At 38.1% G+C, this 19,353-nt stretch overlaps 1 protein-coding gene across 2 annotated transcripts in view; it reads right to left on the reverse strand.

Annotated features, from left to right (window-relative positions):
* Med13 (mediator complex subunit 13) overlaps window positions 1-19,353 on the reverse strand; it is a 95,407-nt gene that overhangs the window by 33,191 nt on the left and 42,863 nt on the right. For both annotated transcript variants that reach the window (XR_004945628.1, XM_036195654.1), the window contains exons 10-16: window positions 10,873-11,086; window positions 9,130-9,208; window positions 5,074-5,195; window positions 3,674-3,764; window positions 3,334-3,548; window positions 2,885-3,081; window positions 781-1,697 (exon numbers count right to left, since the gene is read on the reverse strand). Coding sequence is in view for 1 of the 2 variants with exons in the window: in XM_036195654.1 (XP_036051547.1) it covers window positions 781-1,697; window positions 2,885-3,081; window positions 3,334-3,548; window positions 3,674-3,764; window positions 5,074-5,195; window positions 9,130-9,208; window positions 10,873-11,086 (1,835 nt within the window). In the remaining variant the exon portion in view is untranslated. The remainder of the gene's footprint in view (window positions 1-780; window positions 1,698-2,884; window positions 3,082-3,333; window positions 3,549-3,673; window positions 3,765-5,073; window positions 5,196-9,129; window positions 9,209-10,872; window positions 11,087-19,353) is intronic.

The raw sequence follows: 19,353 nt of genomic DNA on the forward strand, positions 1-19,353 counted from the left end.
ATGGCTTCTCAGGCAGAACAACGAAGGCTATCCTCTGGTCTCTATACACACATGCACATAAACCCAGATACATGCAATCATGGACACACATACACACAAGCAAAACCAAACCAACAAAGACAAAAATCAAAACCAGAAACTGCTGTGACTGTTCAACAGTGATCACGAAACAGTGTTGAGCACAAACAAGGTGCTTGGAAAATATTAATAAGGCAGTCAAGGCATAGCTCGATAGCAGAGTGTATGCACCTCAAAAGACAAAATTAGGTGCCGGGTGGTGGTGGTACCCAGTCTCAAAAAAAAAAAGAAAGAAAGAAAGAAAGAAAAGAAAAAATTAGATGGCTGAATGAAATAATCATGAATTTTCTGCTGACAAACAAGCAGCATGCCTTTTCTATGTGAGTATATAATTGTAGATGTACAATAACTTAATTCTGTTGCTGAAACTCAACTAAAGAGCGAAGAAATCTCTCTTTACATTACTATCTTGTTTGTTTTTTCTGAGACAGGATCTCTAATATAGTCTTGGCTATCCTGAAACCCCATATGTAGATGAGGCTGGCCTCCAACTCAAGAGACCCACCATCTGCCTCTGCTGGGATTAAAGGCATGCACCACCATACTAAGCATGTTACTGTCTTTAAATGAGGGTTAAATCCAAATTTCAGCATCTTATCAGGTCTAACTGCTTTTGATACTTTTACTCCCAAGAAAAAAGAAGGCAAAGTCAAACACCTAAAAAACAAAATTAAAAAAAGTTGACTCCATTCCCAAACTTACCATTCTGTTTGGCCCACGGATGCAAGCATGAGCTTTTGACCAGGGCTTCATCGACCTTTCCTCCTGACATATTGTCCATGAACTGGCGTCCATGTTCCAATGCAAGACAGCAGTCACTGCAGCAGTCACGCTCCTCAACGCGCACCCAGCTGCTAATGACACCCATTCTGGGAAAAGGACCTTGGTCTGCTGCTCCAAAGGGTGAGAATAAATTAGTGCATTGATCTTGTAGCAATAATATCAACTCATCAGGCACCTTTTCCGATTCCTTTAGGCCTCCATTAGCATTTTCTGTGGAGGGAGCCCTGAGAGCTTCAAAACGTTTTTCTGCTTCTTTGCCACAGTCTGTGTTCCGTCCTATGATATCAAGTTCATCTTCAAGAAACAATCCTGAATTATTTCCAAATTTTCGGTTCATGACAGCACTGAAGCCGCAGGTACACCGATACTGTGCTTCCTGCGTTGGGTCTGGAATGTAAACTCCAACATCGGCACCCTTGATATTCATGTTGCAAACACAAATACAGCAACTGTCAAAATTACAGTCTTTGAACAAATTCATAACAGATTCTGAAAGGATAAGGTTTACATAAAGACTGTGTGCTTCCGGGATGGAAGGGACAGTTGCAGGTTCAACAGAATTGAGGGGTCTGCATGTAGATGGGGTGGAAGCTGGTGAATACAAGTCTGAATTCTCATACTTGACTGAACCTTGAGCACTAGCAGGGCCGCCAGCTCCACGAGGAGTCCTTGGAGTCCTTGGAGTCCTTGGAGTTGGAAATCTAGGGGTGGATGGAGAAGGAAGAATTCCCGCACCGCCATTACTAGGAGGTGCACTGCTCGGAGGCATCCCAAAAGAAGTATGGGTTTGAGGTGTGTAGGCAGGGCCATAATCTTGATCCATATTGCTTCCATCACTGTTGTCACCAAGGCAAAAATAGAAACACATACGTAAAGGAACACATCAGTAATGTGAAGTACAAAGAAAAATTCTTCAAGTGCTTTTCAGCAACACTGAAAATTTCCATATGGCAATCAGTACAAGATTACAGGTAAAATTAAGACTTATTTCAGGTTTATTGTATCCACTATGGAGACTCTCATAAGCTAACTTGATTCCAGTTCAGAGATTCAGTTCCCAGCACCCACATCAGGCAGCACACAACTGACAATAATTTCAGTTCCAGGGGATCTGAATTCTTCTGCCTCATGTTTGTACATGAAGTCATATAAGGACACACATATAAAATTTTAAAAGTCTTAAAAAAATTACAAAGTTTATATACAGTTATACACATCTAGACAACCATATTTACTATCTATAACTTTCTAATGCTACAAATATTTGTATTTCATTGACTCTAGTTGCTACTGATTGTAAAAAAAAAAAGAATTCTGACTTTTGAGTTGTTTGTGTGATAGTAATTTTAAGATGCAACTTAAATACAAATCAAATACAAAGCTTTATCTGTTACAATGTGAAGTGGATGTAAAAGGGCAGTAAACAAATGGAAACAACTCAATAAAGAAAAGGGACTTTAAAGTCAAAAAAATGGTCTGTGGTTTCAAACAGTTATCCATCTCTACTGTTGTTATAATCAACAAGAATTATTATTTTATTTATTTATTTTTAGGATTCCAAAAACCTATGCTCTTTTTCCAGCAAACCAGTTACTTTAACAAAAAATGAATAAAACCTGGGCTGGTAAGATAGCCCAATGGGTAAGAGTGCTTGCTCTGCAGGCTGAAAACTTGGGTACAAATTCCTAGCACCCATGTTAAAAAAAAAAAAAGCTGGGCATGGCTGAGCAAGCTGTAATCCCAACATCTAGGAGGCAGAGACAGGCAGATTCCAGAAGGCTGCTGGCCAATCAGCCTAGACAGAACAGCAAGTTTCAGGTTCAGTGAAAAACAGTGTCTCAAATGAGTAGAGGGGCAGTAAATAAAGAAACCCAATATTTACTTCCCTCTGGCCTTCAAATGTGGTTCACAGGCATGTACACCCTCCAATGCGCTACCCTTCTAACACACACACACACACACACACACACACACACACACACACACAAAGCATTCAATATTATAAATACAACATCAATCATACCCCTCTTTGATGAATGGCATTGAAGGGCCTGAAGGAAGCAAGTCCAATTTTCCAACAGTCCAACTCTGCCGGTAGATACACTCTTCTGGCAATTTGAGAGGAGGCAGACAATGGCTTGGTAGAGTTTTTAAAGGTGCAAACATGGAACATCCTACTAGAACTTGACAGTTTTCGGGCTTATAGACATAAGAATAATCCTACAATATAAAGAATGTGGACTTTCAGTGCCGTATGTTCAAAGTGACTATCTTCTTTACCCTGTTCTTTAAACAGACAAAAGTAAAAATATCTTCTGTTCTATTCATTAATGCATTTTACAAAGTATCCCCACAATTCAGTCCTTGTATTAGCCACAAAACTAAAATCAACTGTGAAAAGATTTCTGAACACAGCAATTAATCCTATAAGAAAACATAGGAAGTGGATTACTTTTTTAGAAAAATACTTACTTTAATTTCAGAAGGTTTGGGGCTACAGAATCCCTCTTCAACCTCAATTCTGAACTGTGCTCCTATACTAGAACTATTTCCTTCTAGGACAGTTGCTCCAGGTGCTGTATCCATATTACCATATTCTTTGTTATTCATATTCATTGGAGAAAATCCCATAATGTGTTGTTCCAATGATGGTGGTGTAGGATACATCTTGTGAAGATCTGCAGTGCCTGTGTTTAATAAAATACCTATTTTAACATAGACGAAAAAGGAAAATCTGTGCTTAAAGCAAAAAAACTTACTCTGGGGGAGTAAATTTTCAAATTGAGCTAAAGCTCAGATCTGTGAAGCTTACTTATGCAAGATAATGGATCCAGACTTCCTGACTTTGATTCTTTGGAGTTGGCTTTATCATCTGATCCATTTGCTGTTTTTTTAGATCCAGGCTATTTAAAAAAAAAAAAAAAAAAAGATGTATTAATCTGAAAGCCAATGTGATCACACAGTATTAATTATTCATATGTAACTTAAAAATATTGGCCATCAAAAGTAGTCTTCTGAATCTATGACAGAGCCAATTACCATACTAGATAGTTTACCTCAGGGAGACTTCTTAACAAGGCAATAAAATTCCTAACAAACCAAGTTCTCAGGTCTCCCACTATCACCAATTTTTTTGTGGGGTTTTTTGTTTGGTTGGTTGGTTTTATTTTTAAAGAGAGGTAGGGCCTCAAGTAACTAACATAAGCTGGCTTCTCATTTTTATGCAAAAAAAATTAAGTTCAAAATCCTGATTTTCTTGCCTCCACATCCCAAGAACAGGGATTATAGGCATGTGCCACCACATCCAGCTCTTAACCAAAGTTTTTAGAACTAACAAGTTTTTGCTTCTATCTTCAACTCTCTCTGAAAACAGGTGTGAAAACTTACCTTTTTTCCGGACAGGGTTTCTCTGTGTAGCTTTGCGCCTTTCCTGGATCTAACTCAGTAGACCAGGCTGGCCTCAAACTCACAAAGATCCGCCTGGCTCTGCCTCCCAAGTGCTGGGATTAAAGGCGTGCGCCACCACCACCCGGCTCCTTTACTGTTTTTAAGTGTATGTCTTATAGTAAGAGAGGTAATGTCAAATCATTTCAGAAGAACTGGTATTCCTAAATTGATAAGGTGTAAAATTCTAATGTTAATTATTTAAACATTTTCTCATTCAATTCCAGAGTCACTTCTCAAACTACAGGATCAAAAAACAGGTCAGGCAGTGGTGGCACACACCTTTAATCCCAGTACTCGGGAGGCAGAGCCAAGCTGATCTCTGTGAGTTTGAGGCCAGCCTGGTCTACTGAGTGAGATCCAGGACAGGCACCAAAAGTACACAGAGACACCCTGCCTCGAAAAACCAAAAAGAAAACAAAACAAACAAAAAAAAAAACCACACACACACACACACACACAAACAGAAAAATCATTTGGAGGGCTGAAAGAAAAAAAAAAAAGGAACCTCACATGGCAGAGCTCAGTGAAACCTGATCATCTACCTCTCAAACAGACCAAAGTAAAATCCCACATCAAGGTCCACAGGAAACACACTGAGATGACTCTAACATGAGAGTAAAATAAACTGATTATATTTCATTATAAAATATTTCCTACTGTTCAAAGTTAGAGCACAGTACTCAAGTGACAAACCACTTCCAGAACCTGAGCCCTTATAAAGTCAATGAAAGCTAATTTAATCCTAATCATTAATAGGCTACTCACTGTTAATTCATCTTCATCGGAATTGAAGAGGTTATCAAGGTCAGTGTAAGAGACAGCCAGATCTGAGTCATAAATCAAACTGGTTGATGGAGGACGGGCATGATTAGTAGGACGTGGAGCATCTACATATGACAATCAGAAGAAACAGACTGAAAACTAACCACTGGCCCAGTAATAGTCTGCTATCTAAGACAGACATAAAGCTGATGTTTATCAAGACAACTATGCAACATGAATGGTTCATAGTCCCTTAGTTAAAATCTCAGCAATTTTTCTTAGAAATAAAGTTTTAAATAAACAATAGTACTTTCCCCCAAAAGTTGCATAATCTATACCATTGTTAAGCTCTGTACATAAAGCATAAAAAAATATGTTACTAGAATGGGAGAATTAAAGATATACTTTTTCTTTTTGTGTATAGTATCTGTGTGATGTGATTGAATCTACACGTATTTACAGGTGCCTGTGCACACATATATGCATATTATGTGGAGGGTGGCACTGGGTATCTGCCTTAGTTGCCTCCTACCTCTCCCCTGAACCTAGAGCTCACTGATTCAGTGAGTTAGCTATCTAGGTTTCTCTAGGAATTCCCATGCTAAGAATAGTCAGGCCCCGTCACACCTGCCCAACAGTTATGTGGCTCCTGAGTGTCCCGATTCTGGTTCTTATGTCTGCATAGCAAGCAATCACGAGCAAGCCATCCACCTAACTCTTACCTTTGCATTTTCAAACAAATGTATTTACTGTAAGTAAAAAAGGTTGTATGTAGGCCAGGCTGGTGGTGGCACACGCCTTTTAATCAGCAGGCAGAGGCAGGTGGATCTCTGTGAGTTCAGTGCCAGCCTGGTTTACAGAGCGAGATCCAGGACAGGCACCAAAACTAAACAGAGAAACCCTATCTCAAAAAAAAAAGTTGTATGTAAGCACCTAAATAAAGATGATACAATCATTGAACATCAAATTAATTATGTATGATGAATAAATTCTAGGTATCTTCTATAAAACATAATATTTACACACATCAATATAGCATTATTATTTGTCTAGAGACTTGATATATTTTTTCCTTTTTTATTATTATTTGTGTATATGGTAATTAGAGGCTGGGAAGGATGGAGGGAAGGAAATAAAATAGACAGCAAAATAGGACAAAAACTGGACAGAAGAATAGGTTCTAGTGCCTTTAGCACAGAGGTGATTATACTTTACAAACAACTATTTTAATCTATAATCATACATTTTATGAAAAACTAAGAGAAGCTTTAAGACTCCTAATATACTGAAATAAAGAAACAGAAATACACAGTACCCTGATTTGGCTGGTACATATGGGATACATGTAAGGAAACATACTGTACCACACACACATACACAGAATAATGACTTTTTTTTTTGGGGGGGGGGGGCGTTCAAAGAAAGGGTTCCTCTGTATAGTTTTGGTGCCTGTCCTAAATCTTGCTCCATAGACCAAGCTGCATGTTTATTTTTTTTTTAAGAGCACAGACATCTTGACCATAAATGCATGGATTTACTTCTAGACTCTCTACTCTGTTATACTGGTCCATGTGCCTTTTTGTTTTTCTTTTCTTTTCTTTCTTTTTTTCTTTTTCTTTTCTTTTCTTTTTTTTTTTTTTCCCTTTAATGGTTTTTCGAGACAGGGTTTTGCTGTGTAGCTTTGGGGCCTGTCCTGGACTAGCTCTGTAGATCAGACTGGCCTGGAACTTACAGAGATCCACCTGCCTCTGCCTCCCAAGTGCTGGAATTAAAGGTGTGCCATTTTTTCTTAATGCCAGTACCATACTATTATTATCTGTATATTTTAAAGACAGACAATAAACTTTTTTTTTTTTTTTTGGAGATAGGGTTTCTCTATGTGGCCCTATCTGTCCCAAGACTCACTCTACAGACCAGGCTGGCAGCAAACTCAAGAGATCCATCTGTCTCTGTCTCCGGAGTGCTGGAAGTAAAGGTGTGGGCCACCCCTGCCCAGCTAATGAACGGCTTTTTACCGAGAGGAGAGGAAGTAAGAACCTTGTTACACTGAACTAGTCCTGGGTCAACCTCCCAAGTGCTGGGACTTCAGGCACACACTACAGAACCTGATTCAGCACCCAGTCTTTCAATATCACACTGCTTACCCAAGTTCTTCTAAGCCTTAATACAAATTCCAGGACTTTATCTCTGTACAACATGCCACTGGAATTTGATAAGGACTGCTTCACCAAAGAAACAAGTTACCACCAACACTCAGAGCTGTCAGCCAGAAAACTGCCTTATCAAAGACCACCTGCTCCTTCTTTACATGAACTTTTTTCCTTATTCTCATATTTGTTATTTTTAAAATATTTTTAATTGCCCTCAAAAGACAAACTGTGCTACTTGAAAGTTTAATGTATATTAATTATTCTGACTAAAGTTAATAGCACGTTTAATGCCTGGTAATTACTAAGAAAACCAATCTTTGTATTTTCATTACCAAAAAAAAAAAAAAGGACTTACAGGAGAAGATACATATTAAACAGCCTGACTTAGCACTCTAAAATATCCACAGAAAGCAACAAATCCTACATCATATATATACATATATAAATTACATATAGTTTTACACAGGCCAGATACTTCCAAAGGACTCTGACTACTATATCTCTATTGTCTACAACATAAAAATATGATGAGCTGCCAGGAGGTGTTGGCACATGTCTTTAATCCTAGCCCTTAGGAATCAAAGGCAGGCAGATCTCTGAGTTTTAAGGCCAGCCTGGTCTATCTACAGAGCTAGTTCCAGGATACCCAAGGCTACACAGAGGAACCCTATCTTGGGTGGGGTGGAGGATGGGTGTGGGGGGCGGAAGGGGAGAGATGCTGAACAGCATCAGAAAAAGAATTCTTGGTTAGGCATGGTGACACTTTGATGGAATCCCAGTACTTAGGAGGTAGATGCATTAGAATAAGAAGTTCAATGGAGGCTCCACCACATAAGGCCAACCTAGGCTACATGAAATCATGTCACCAAAAAATTAAAAACAAAGTCGAAAAAAAGAAAAAGTTCTCCTATGCGTGTGAGACTTAAGCAGAATCGAAACTCTTTTTTAAAGCTTTATTTACTCATGTATACAGTGTTCTGCCTACATGCATGCTTGCAGGCCAGAAGAGGGCACCAGATCTCATTACGAATGGTTGTGAGCTGCCATGTGGTTGCTGGGAATTGAACTCGGGACCTCTGGAAGAACAACCAGTGCTCATAACCAATAAGCCATCTCTCCAGCCCCCAGAATCAAAACTTTGTACATGTTTAATTTAAAAAATGAGTTCTTAGTCAGGTGGTGGTGGCTTTTAATCCCAGCGCTCAGGAAGCAGAGACAGGTGGATCTCTGGGTTCGAGGCCAGCCTGGTCTACAAAGCAAGTTCCAGGACAGCCAGGGACACACAGAGAAACCTTGTCTTGAAATCAAAAGTAAAAGTGAGTTCTTTGGGCAGGTATTGTGGCACATCCATAATCCAAGTGATACTCAGGTGCTCAAAAGTGAAGATCACCACAGCTCAGCTTGGACTGCATATAAAGAAACGTTTTGAGAGAGAGAGAGAGAGAGAGAGAGAGGGAGGGAGGGAGGGAGGGAGGGAGGGAGGGAGGGAGGAAGGAAGGAAGGAAGGAAGGAAGGAAGAAACTGTCTTAAAACAAACAAAAGCCAAACCAAAATACCTTAAAAAAAAATTTAAAAATAAAAAACCCTAGAAATTGAGTTTTCAGATCAGAGGGATCCTTAAGCAATGATCTGATCTTTACCTACATACTTCATAAGACCTATTTCTATCTGTAAAAGGGATAAAATATTCCAACAATTTACACTTGATCTTAATTAGCCAAAAATATAAGAAGTGATTTCTAACAGAATTTTTATCATCTGAACTTGCTTCTTCACGCACAAGATTAACTATAAATCTAACATATGAAACATAAATTATGAAAAAAAGACTATTCACAATCTAATAATATAGTCACAACAGGCTAAGCAGTAGTGAATGCAAAAGTCATGATTAGAAAAAAAGTTTTACCTTGCTTTGAGGGACTAAATAATGACATAGCATCTTCTTCATGTGATAACACTGTCACAGTAGATGTCCCATCTTCCACCTGAAAATAATATATATTATTAGAATAACAATAATAACAATATGTATTAAGCTATGGCATATATTTTACCAACAACAAAAATCTACCAATTCTTGAGTAGCTATGTGTCAAACATTCTCATAGATGTACTATACACATTACCTCTAATTCTTGTGTTTCTTTGGAGTCAGGGAGTTACTTTGGAAACAATGTCTCATGTCCATCAGGCTGGACTCATATTTGTCATCTCCCTGCCACAGCCTCCCATGTACTGGACTAGAAAGAATGCACCACTACACTTGGCTTGTCACTCTCCTCTACTGTTTAATTTGGTTTGTTTTGAGACAGGATCTCACTATGTAGCCCTGGCCAGCCAGGAACTTGCCATGTAGACTAGGCTAGTCTCAGATTCAGAGAGATCTTCCTGCCTTAGCCTTCTGAGTGCTAGAACTAAAGGTGTATGCCATTAAGGCAAGCTATCAATAATTCTTACAGTAAACAATTAATGAGCTCACTTTACAGATAAATCTAATTCACAGGGATGCTAAGGAATCTGCCCCAAAACTTATGCCCGAGAGTGGCAGCTGAAACTTTGACATACTATACATTTCCCAGGTCTGCTAACTTTGAATTGTGGGTATATTCTTCCCAGATACAAACAAAAGGACAAAACTAAGTAGATGGCATATAGTCCAGCTAAGTAAAACTATGAAGTTAACTGTTTTGTACCAAACATTATTGGGTCATTTAATAAATTTAATTTTCAATGCTTGTATTTTATATTTACTACCAAATTCCTAAGTTATTTTTTTTTACCTAACAGATCATTTAGTAGGTGACTTAAAAATTTTAATCATATGCATATTTTTAGTTACATTTTATTTGTATGTGTGTGACACGTGTGTGTGCCACACTGTGAGTGTAGAGCTCAAAGAACAACATGAAGATGTTTTCATCTTGCAGGACCCAGGGATTGAACTCAGATTCTCAGGATAGGTAGTTGGCATCTTTACCCACTGAGGCATCTGTCCAGCACTAGCTGAATATTTTCATTACCTGTTCTTTACTTTTAAGAAGGTAATTTTCCTAAATCACACTCCCAAAAATATCCTGCATTTTTTAAAACCCAGTATGAAAACAGTGTACCTAATTCTAATTTTGACCAAAGTTAATATACTCTCCAATTTGAAAATGTAACATAAAAAAAATTTTTTTAAGATTTATTATGTAAATAGTGTTCTGTCTGCATGTATGCCTGCAGGCCAGAAGAGGGTGCCAGATCTCATTAGAGATGGTTGTGAGACATCAAGTGGTTGCTCGGAATTAACTCAGGACCTCTGGAAAACAGCAGTAGTACTCTTAACCTCTGAGCCATCTCTCCAGCCGACCCCCCCCCCACAAAAATCTTTTCATCATCAGAAACTAACCAAAAGTGTGTCATATGCCTGGTTTGCCTATGGTAGAGTACACATATATCTACATAAAGATGACTCCTCTTTCTCTTCTGGAAGAATAAATGAGTGGGGACAGGGATGCAGCTCAGAGATAGAATGCTTGCCTAGCATGCACAAGGCCGTATGTTTAGTAACCAGCACCACCAAAACCAAAGGAATGAATGAGTGTGGCGCCAAGCGCCCAAGTGCACTGTAGTGTGCACACTGTAGGACAGCATTGCTCCTACTCACCTTGTGTTTCTTCCCAGCTTCTCTCTCCATATTTTGTCTATCTTTTTTATCAGTAAAAATGAATTCCTCATCTCCTTCAACAAATGCATATGGATCAATTTTAGGTTCTTGTTCTGCATCAGATGCTATTGCTGAAAGATACTGATTTTTAATTTGATATTGCTGTACTATTTCATCAGAAACTTTTAAAGGTTTCTTACACTGCACCATTAACCTGTACAAAAAACAAAATTAGAAAATTAATGTTTGCCAAAAGAACATTTGAAAATTCTAAAACAACTTAAATGTCATGAAGTTTTCAGAATTACTCGTAGTATTTGCCCTATAATTTCTAATTTTATAAATAAACTGAGATCATGTGATTTCTTATAATACCAATTTTAACAACAGAGAAATGGAACTAAAATCCATGTCTATCCATACAGACGTTCCACCAGAAAAACAAGGCACTTTTCAGTCACTCGCCTTGTCCTCCAGTCATCAAGCACAGTGACTTGTCCAAAGCCTGGTACTGAGAAGGAATCTCAACTATCAACTACAAAAGGCCAGTTACTCTCCAAGTGTAAGTTTCACACACAAGATACTTTCATATAATTTGTACAAGGAAAGTAATTACCCTTTTCTTATTGCCATGAATAGAAAATCACTAACATGGTTAATAAGCTGCTTTAAAACTTCCAATTTCCTGTTCTCTCAGGTTTACAAACCTCAAGCTATCAGAACAATGGCACCCAAGCTTCTAGTCTGAACTTTTTCAAAATCCTGCAACAACTACTTCACTCTGAATACAGCACCAAAATCAATAATACCCAAGCCACACCTCCCACGATCTCGCTCTTCTTTTCCTCTCCAACTTCATCTGCTTCTACTCCATACCCCCTCTCACCCCACCTCCCTCGTTTCCAGAGGCTTCCTTGATGTTCCTCACACAGGACAGACACAATCCTGACTGTTCCCTTGTTTGCAACATTTGTCGGTCCATTCCCTTTACTTCCTTCAATTCTTTGTTGAAATGTCACCTTCTCTGAACCTGATTGTGGCCACTATCTTTAAAATTGTATTATGCCACCTGCCTAAGCACTAATGCTTCTCACCCTGCTCTGTAGCCTGCCCCTCTGGTGGCACGTATCATAGAACATATTATATAATTCATTACAACTTCATAACTGTCATTCTCATTAGAATAAAAGCCCTACCACGTCTGAGATCTTTTCTTTGTTCACTGAATCATCTCTAATACTGAAAGAGTGTCAAGATACAAGACAGGTAGTTAATAAATATTTGATAATAAAAAGAGAGGTGAAAAACAGACAAAACCAAGATAGTTGGTCATTAATGATCCTAAGAAGAGGACATCTGTTACTGTGTAATAAGCCGTTCTTATACAGCAGAAGTACTGAGACAGGCATGATTACACTGGCAATCCCAGCACGCAGGCCAGCCTAAACTAAAAACTGAGATCACATCTCAATAAACACCCTTGACATACACCACAGGAAAAACAAGTATTGAAGTCACTGACAGTCTGCTATGAATGAGCTTGCTAGTTATTTCACAGTTCTCTGAATGACATCAACCCTCAACCTATTATTGATGCCCAGCACTAGCTCTACTTGGTTTCCTACAGCGTGAAACAGGGGCCATCAAAATAAAAAGCCAGTGTTTTCTAAATGTTTTATCAGATGCTCAAGCATAGACTACCGTTCTAAATATATACTAAGCTAATCCCCAACTAACATTCAAGTCTACAGTTTCCTAGAAACATACTGATAACACAAATGCCAATAGAGATATATTAATTACTCATTAGAATAGTTCTATAAACAGATGAATTTTTATATGTAAAAAGTAACTTGACCTCATCACACCAGATCTTGAATAACTTGGCTGAAAACTGCCAAATATGCTAATATGAATATTTTAAAATAGTACTTTTCTTTGTTATGGTCTTTCTTAGTAAAAATAACCTTCTATGATAGGATATAGAGGGTAATCACTAAGTGATTAGAATTAGCAACAAATAGTTTGCCAAGGACACTTAGTGGAGCAAAGATATAGATGAAAAATTTAAGCACTAAACTATTCATCTTCCAATACCTACACAAATGATAAAGCATTAAAATCCCTCCTACACCTAGACTGAATAACACTACAGATCTGTGAATGTGAACAAATCAGCTCTTTCATATTAAGCCATTCTCTGGCAGAAGCTTAAAAATTGCCAAATTGTTTACATACATAATTATTAAACTAGTGTGCAGTAACATTATTAAAAGGATGAACCTACTGCACAGAGCTCTATTAAGAATAAAAAAGAGTAAACCAAGTGTACTGCCAAAAGACAACTTTGGTTATTTTATTGAAGTGATCTTGGGGACATTGGCATATGCAAAGATCTTAAATGCAGTCATTTATATCAAGTCACAATAAAGTTAATATAAAATAACATTTGTACATCGGTCTATATTAAAATCTTAATAAAAGTATAACTCCTGAAGTGCCAGATTAAAACAAATTATCATGTCTCTATCCAAATATACAGTACACAGAAGCTTTTATGAATATAAGTAACACCTCTCCTTTCCTAAAAGGAACTTTATTTCACATGCAGCCAAATTCCTAACTCTAAAGATAATATCAATTAGATACAAAGCTACACACAGTTGGAAGATCGGGTACAGTAATAACAGGAAGCACTGAAAAGCCCAAACTTCAAAATAAATTGCCTTTATGGTTTTCATTAATTGCATCTCCTTCCTTTCAGTAAGAAAATAGCAAGCACACTCTTTGATATGTACTCATATAAAACTTAGCATATATTTTTATGCTTTATTCAAAAGAATTCTTCCAGGCAAGGTTTGACAATATGCATTGACAATTATAGGAAAAAAAGCTATAGAAGGAAATGTTAAAAACAGAAAACTGAATTATCTCAAAATCCTCCTACTTTCTTTAACTGGTACTATCCCTAGTACCATCTCCATATTCAGAAGCAATCCTCGAGCTATCAGAAGTATGACTTTATTGCATTTAAAAAAAAAAAAAAGCAAACAGAATTCTTAAAAGGTCTAAGTACAATCAAATCAAAACAAGTTTATTTCATCTCAGGCTTCTTTCTATGAAACAAAGGCATTCAAAACTACCTTTCAGAGAGCAAATAATGCAGCTAGTAACTACATACATACAGTAACTATCTGGTGGCTCTAATGTAACACAGGAGTCTTACTGATGAATACCACTAAGAGATTCTAATGTATCGTAACTACAGAACAAAATGTGAAGAGCTAGGCTCAAGCACAGTCTCCTTCACTCAGTTTAGAAGCAGCATCTAAACAAAAATAGCAGGTTGTTTTAAACAACCACAACACAAACTCCACTAAAACAAGCTAAATCCATGAAAAAGAATTTAAACAACCACATTTCTTGGCAGGAATTTTCCTATTTTTAAAATATTTTGTTAGAGTCAGGAGGTGGTGGCATACGCCTTTAATCCCAGCACTGGTAGGCAGAGGCAGGTGAATCTCTGAGTTCGAGGACAGCCTGGTCTACACAGAGAAACCTTATCTCGGAAAAAACAAACAAACAAACAAACAACAACAACAAAAAAAAAAACTTTGTTAGTTTCTTTTGAGACAGGGCTTCTCTTTGTAGCCCTGGCTTGTCCTAGAACTTGCCATGTAGACCTGGTTGGCCCCAAACTCAGAGATCTACCTGCCTCCACCTCCTGGGTACTGGGATTAAAAAAAGTGTGCACCAGAAAGTCAATCTTTACTTTTTAAAACCCTAGGCACACATAAACTACTAGCACTCAGGGGACAAAAGGCAAGCAGGTTCAAAGCCAACAAAACTTTGTCGAGAGAGAAAAAAAAAAAAAAAAATCCACACAATTTAAAAGGTCCTGGCCTCTATTCTAAAACAGATTTAACCATAACTAACAAACTGAAAATAACTAAGATGATGGTAGAGATATTTGCCACATATGTGGACACCTTGCATATGGGATATGCTATGCTGCATCCAAACTCTCTCTTCCTCCTAGTAAATTTTTACAGATTAGAAAAGGAATCATATTTTAGCATAGCTCGTGAAAAAGTTTTCACCAAGTGCTACACATAAAAGTCTAAGAATAGGGGCTCAGCAGTTAAGAGCACTGGCTGTTGTTCCAGAGAACCCCCGTTCAGTTCCCAGCAACTCCATGGCAGATCACAACCATCTTTAACTCCAGTTCCAGGGGATCTGACACCCTCACACAGACATACATGCAAGAAAAAAACCGATGCACATAAAATTATAAATAAATAAATAGATAGATAGGAAAAAATTAAAGGGGGGAAAAAAGCCGGGCGGTGGTTGGACACACCTTTAATCTTCAGGAGGCAGAGGCAGACGGATCTCTGTAAGTTCGAGGCCAGCCTGGGATACACACCAAGTTCTAGGACAGGCTCCAAAGCTACACAGAGAAACCCTGTCTTGAAAGATCAAAAAAAATCTAAGAATATAGTTTTACTGACAAATGATGAACTATATTCCTCTGTACTAGTTAGGCAGCCAGACTATTAAAATTGTAGAATAATGGGGCTTGAGCAATGGCTCAGTTGTTAAGAGCACTGGCTCTTCTCCCAGAGAATAAAGATTTGATCCCCAGCACCCACAAGACAGCTCACAATCATCTGTAACTCCAGTCGCAGGGAGAACTGATACCCAATATAAACAGAACAACACTGGAAAATATAAAAAGCAATGCAACACTTCTCTCACTTATCTACTTTTCTTTTGGGGGGGGGGAGTGGGGTAGTGGGGGCCAGTCTCATGGAACCCAGAGTAGCCTCTAACTCTCTATGGATTCCTGATCTTCATGCTTCCACTTCCTTCCTGAGTGTTAAGATTATGCACGGACACCACCAAGCTTGCCTTTGTCATTACAGTTGAGGACTGAACCCAGATGCATGCATGCTAAGCAGCATCCTTCCAACTGAGCTCATCCACAGACATTTACCCACTCATGCAGCATAGTACCACACTTGAAGCACCAACAGTGTAAAACATTTCTCTATACCAAATGGAAAACAGAAATTCTAAGTTTTTCCTCCAACTAATAATTATCCATGAAGGCAAAGACCTATAAAAGGCAACACTCATAAAGAAAATAATTCAGATGCATTTCTACCCTGTGCCGCCTATGCCTCACTGGTTTATTAATAGCTTAAGACACATGTTCAAATTGCTGGCATTTCAAACTGAAATCCTATTTCTGCAGTGTCCATGTCTTCTATGCACATAACTAAGTGTAAGAGTTAGAAGGACAGATGAACAGTCAATCCCTCTCCTTCAGGCAAACAGGTACTGTTCATAACATCTAATTAGTGATAAAAATCACAATGCATAAGATCTTGTATGTATGCATGTATCATACACCTCAAATCTAAAGTTTATAATACATCTAGAGAATCTCTTCTATCACCGTATACAGACTCCCTTTCCTTTATAAGGATATGCTGTTATTTTTTAGCCAGACCGTAACAATTTACCAAGACCTTACTTCTTAAGTTTACCTGTTATTTCAATGCACTTCTACTTTGAAAAATTATGGTATTTATAACATCCATATTTCTGCCCATTCTTGCTGTTTCTAATTCCCTAGTGAAAACAAATAATTTGCAGTCTGAGCTGTTTAAAAACATGTCCAAATTGCATGACTTTATTCCCAGCACTTGGAAGGCAGAGGCAGGTGGATCTCCGTGAGTCCTACAGAGTTGGTCTACAGAATGAGTTCCAGGACAGCCAGGGCTACACAGACAAACCCTGTCCCTAAATAAAATAAAAAAGAAAAAGGAAGGAAGGAAGGAAGGAAGGAAGGAAGGAAGGAAGGAAGGAAGGAAGGAAGGAAAAGAAAAAGTCTAAACTGACTTACTTTCCAAAACAACAGAACAAACAACACAACAATTAAACTGGAAAGGGGAAAAGAACCATGCAGGCTAGCAAGATCATGTGAGATGTGTTATCACTCTCCACCTTATTGCCTTGAGACAGAGTCTCTCACTAAACCTGGAGCTAGGCTGGTAGCCAGCAGGCCCCAGCAATCCTCCTGTCTCCACCTCTAAAAACTATGGGGTTAGAGGTGTGCATATAGCCACAGACCCTGGCTTTCTATTATCAGTGTTGAAGATTTAAACTTAAGACCTGCTTGTGAAATAATAAGTGTTCTTATTCACTGAGCCACCTCCCTGTATCCCTTTAAAAATTTCTAGCTAAGCATGGTGGCACACCTTTAATATCAGCCCTTGGGAGGCAATGGCAGGAGGATTTCTCTGAGTCCAAGGCAAGCCTGGTCTAAGATCAAGTTCCAGGACAACTAAGACTAAAAAGAGAAACCCTGTCTCAAGAAACAAAGAAGCAAAAAAGAATTTCTATGTTCCTACAGAAAGACATTGTTAAAGGGCCAGACATGATGGCCCAAGCCTTTAATCCCAGCATTCTCAGAGGCAGGGGCAGACAGATCTCTGTGAATTCAAGGCAAACCTGGTCTACATTGTGAGTTCTAGGCCAACCAAAGAGGTACATAGTAGAGGCTCTGTCTCAACACCACCCACTTCCAAAAAAAGAAAAGGAAGTTGCTGAGATGCCATCAAAAAAACCTAATAGTGAATCATAAACTTATTTCAATAAGGGATACTAGTTTTAGCACTTTCTACAATGAGATAATGCTCTTCTTACAGTATTAATACCAAGTACTGAACCAAGTCCTTCTAACCAAGACTTATGTTTCTGAGCAACACCAATGACTGAGCCAGATATTTCACAATTCTAAAGAAATAATTAAATGCATTTGGCCCATTTAATTTAGTGACAGTCAAATTTCTGTTAAAAGCTACGTTATCAAAAGTTTTATGCCAATTCTAACTGTATATAAGTTCATTAAGTTGGACAGATTTTAAGCCTGATTAATTTTGGTATGTGATGTTTCTATTTCGTTGCAAGGTTTTTTTTTATAATAAAGGATTTTTAAGGCACATTAAAGCAACATAACACTTCGTGCTGTATTATGTTTTTTGTTGTGGGATACTACCATGTACACTTAAAAGCTTCTTAGCAGCATCTCTGGTCTCTGCCTACCAGATGTCAGAAACATACCTTTAGCTGGAAAAATTAAAAGTAGGCACTGGCAAATGTCATCAGAGGATGGAGCCAGAATGACTGCCATTGCTGTCATAATTACTGCTATTCCAGTAATTCCAGGTAAAAGGAGAAAACTACAGACAACAAACATTAATCTCTCTCTTATTTCTAGCCTATCAAATGCAGAACTATCGTATTCTATAAAGGATTGAGTTAACATAGAAACAAAACCTTAGTTAGTTAACCTGAGGTTATCTAACATATCTATCATTATGCTACAAAAACAAGGCTTAGAACTGAAGGGGAATACAAAGTTTACTACTATCTGGTCTAACAACAAACAAGATGACATAATTCCACAAAACAAAAATTTTAAATTTGTTTAAATAAAACCAACAGTAAACCTTTTATTCAAGTTTCCCCCTTTTCTGTGACTAAGGGACAAGGAGGGGGTGAGAAACAGGTGTGTCCTTACCCGACCCAGCACCATTCTACTCCGCATGCTGTTCTTCTACATTACACTGCTTCTCATTCATATTCAACGAGAAGAATGTCAAGTGATTTTATAACAGATTCTGAGGTTAAATGTTTTAAGCTTAAGCAGTCGATACATGTGTTTAAAGCTATGGCTAGAATTCTTAGATCTTATGAATATAATGTACCCATAAAAACTCATTCCTACCATGAGGCACTGGTGCATGCCTTTAATTCCAGCACTTAAGAGGCAGAGACAGACAGATCTCTGAGTTCAAGGCCAGCCTGAGCTACACAGTAAGATCCAGGACAGGCACCAAAACTAAACAGAGAAACCCTGACTCGAAAAAACAAACAAGAATAAAAAATAATAAAATACATAAACTCATTCCTAAAATTTTCTAACGTAAAAATATTCATATCACCACATTTCTACAATAAATAAGAAAATCCAACTTGGAAAGAAAAGAGTCAAGTAGTCTAGCCACACATACACACACTGTTGTTTGATTCATCCAAACAGCTGTGCGTTCTACAATGTGCACAGGATTGCTGTAGGTGTGCATCTACCTGTATACCTGTTTGTGTTCAGAGAAGCACAGCAGTCGACAAGAGTCCTTGCCCTTGTAGAGCTTACATTCTAACAGAGAAGAGACCCCATTAATACACACAATTTCAGATATGGAGATAAGTGTATTAACAACAAATTAAAAAAACAGTATATAGGAGAGGCAGGAATTTAGAAGAGAGACCATAGAAACAGACCATAACTTGGACAGAATAATCAGAAAACTCCCTACAACTTTCAAGCAACATCAAATGATGAGGAATAAGTGGTCCTCTACTCCCTCTAATACAATCTGAATGGCCATGAGGCCTGAGCCTGGTTTG

The sequence above is a fragment of the Onychomys torridus genome, chromosome 8 (genome assembly GCF_903995425.1).
Source record: "Onychomys torridus chromosome 8, mOncTor1.1, whole genome shotgun sequence".
Taxonomy (NCBI): domain Eukaryota; kingdom Metazoa; phylum Chordata; class Mammalia; order Rodentia; family Cricetidae; genus Onychomys; species Onychomys torridus.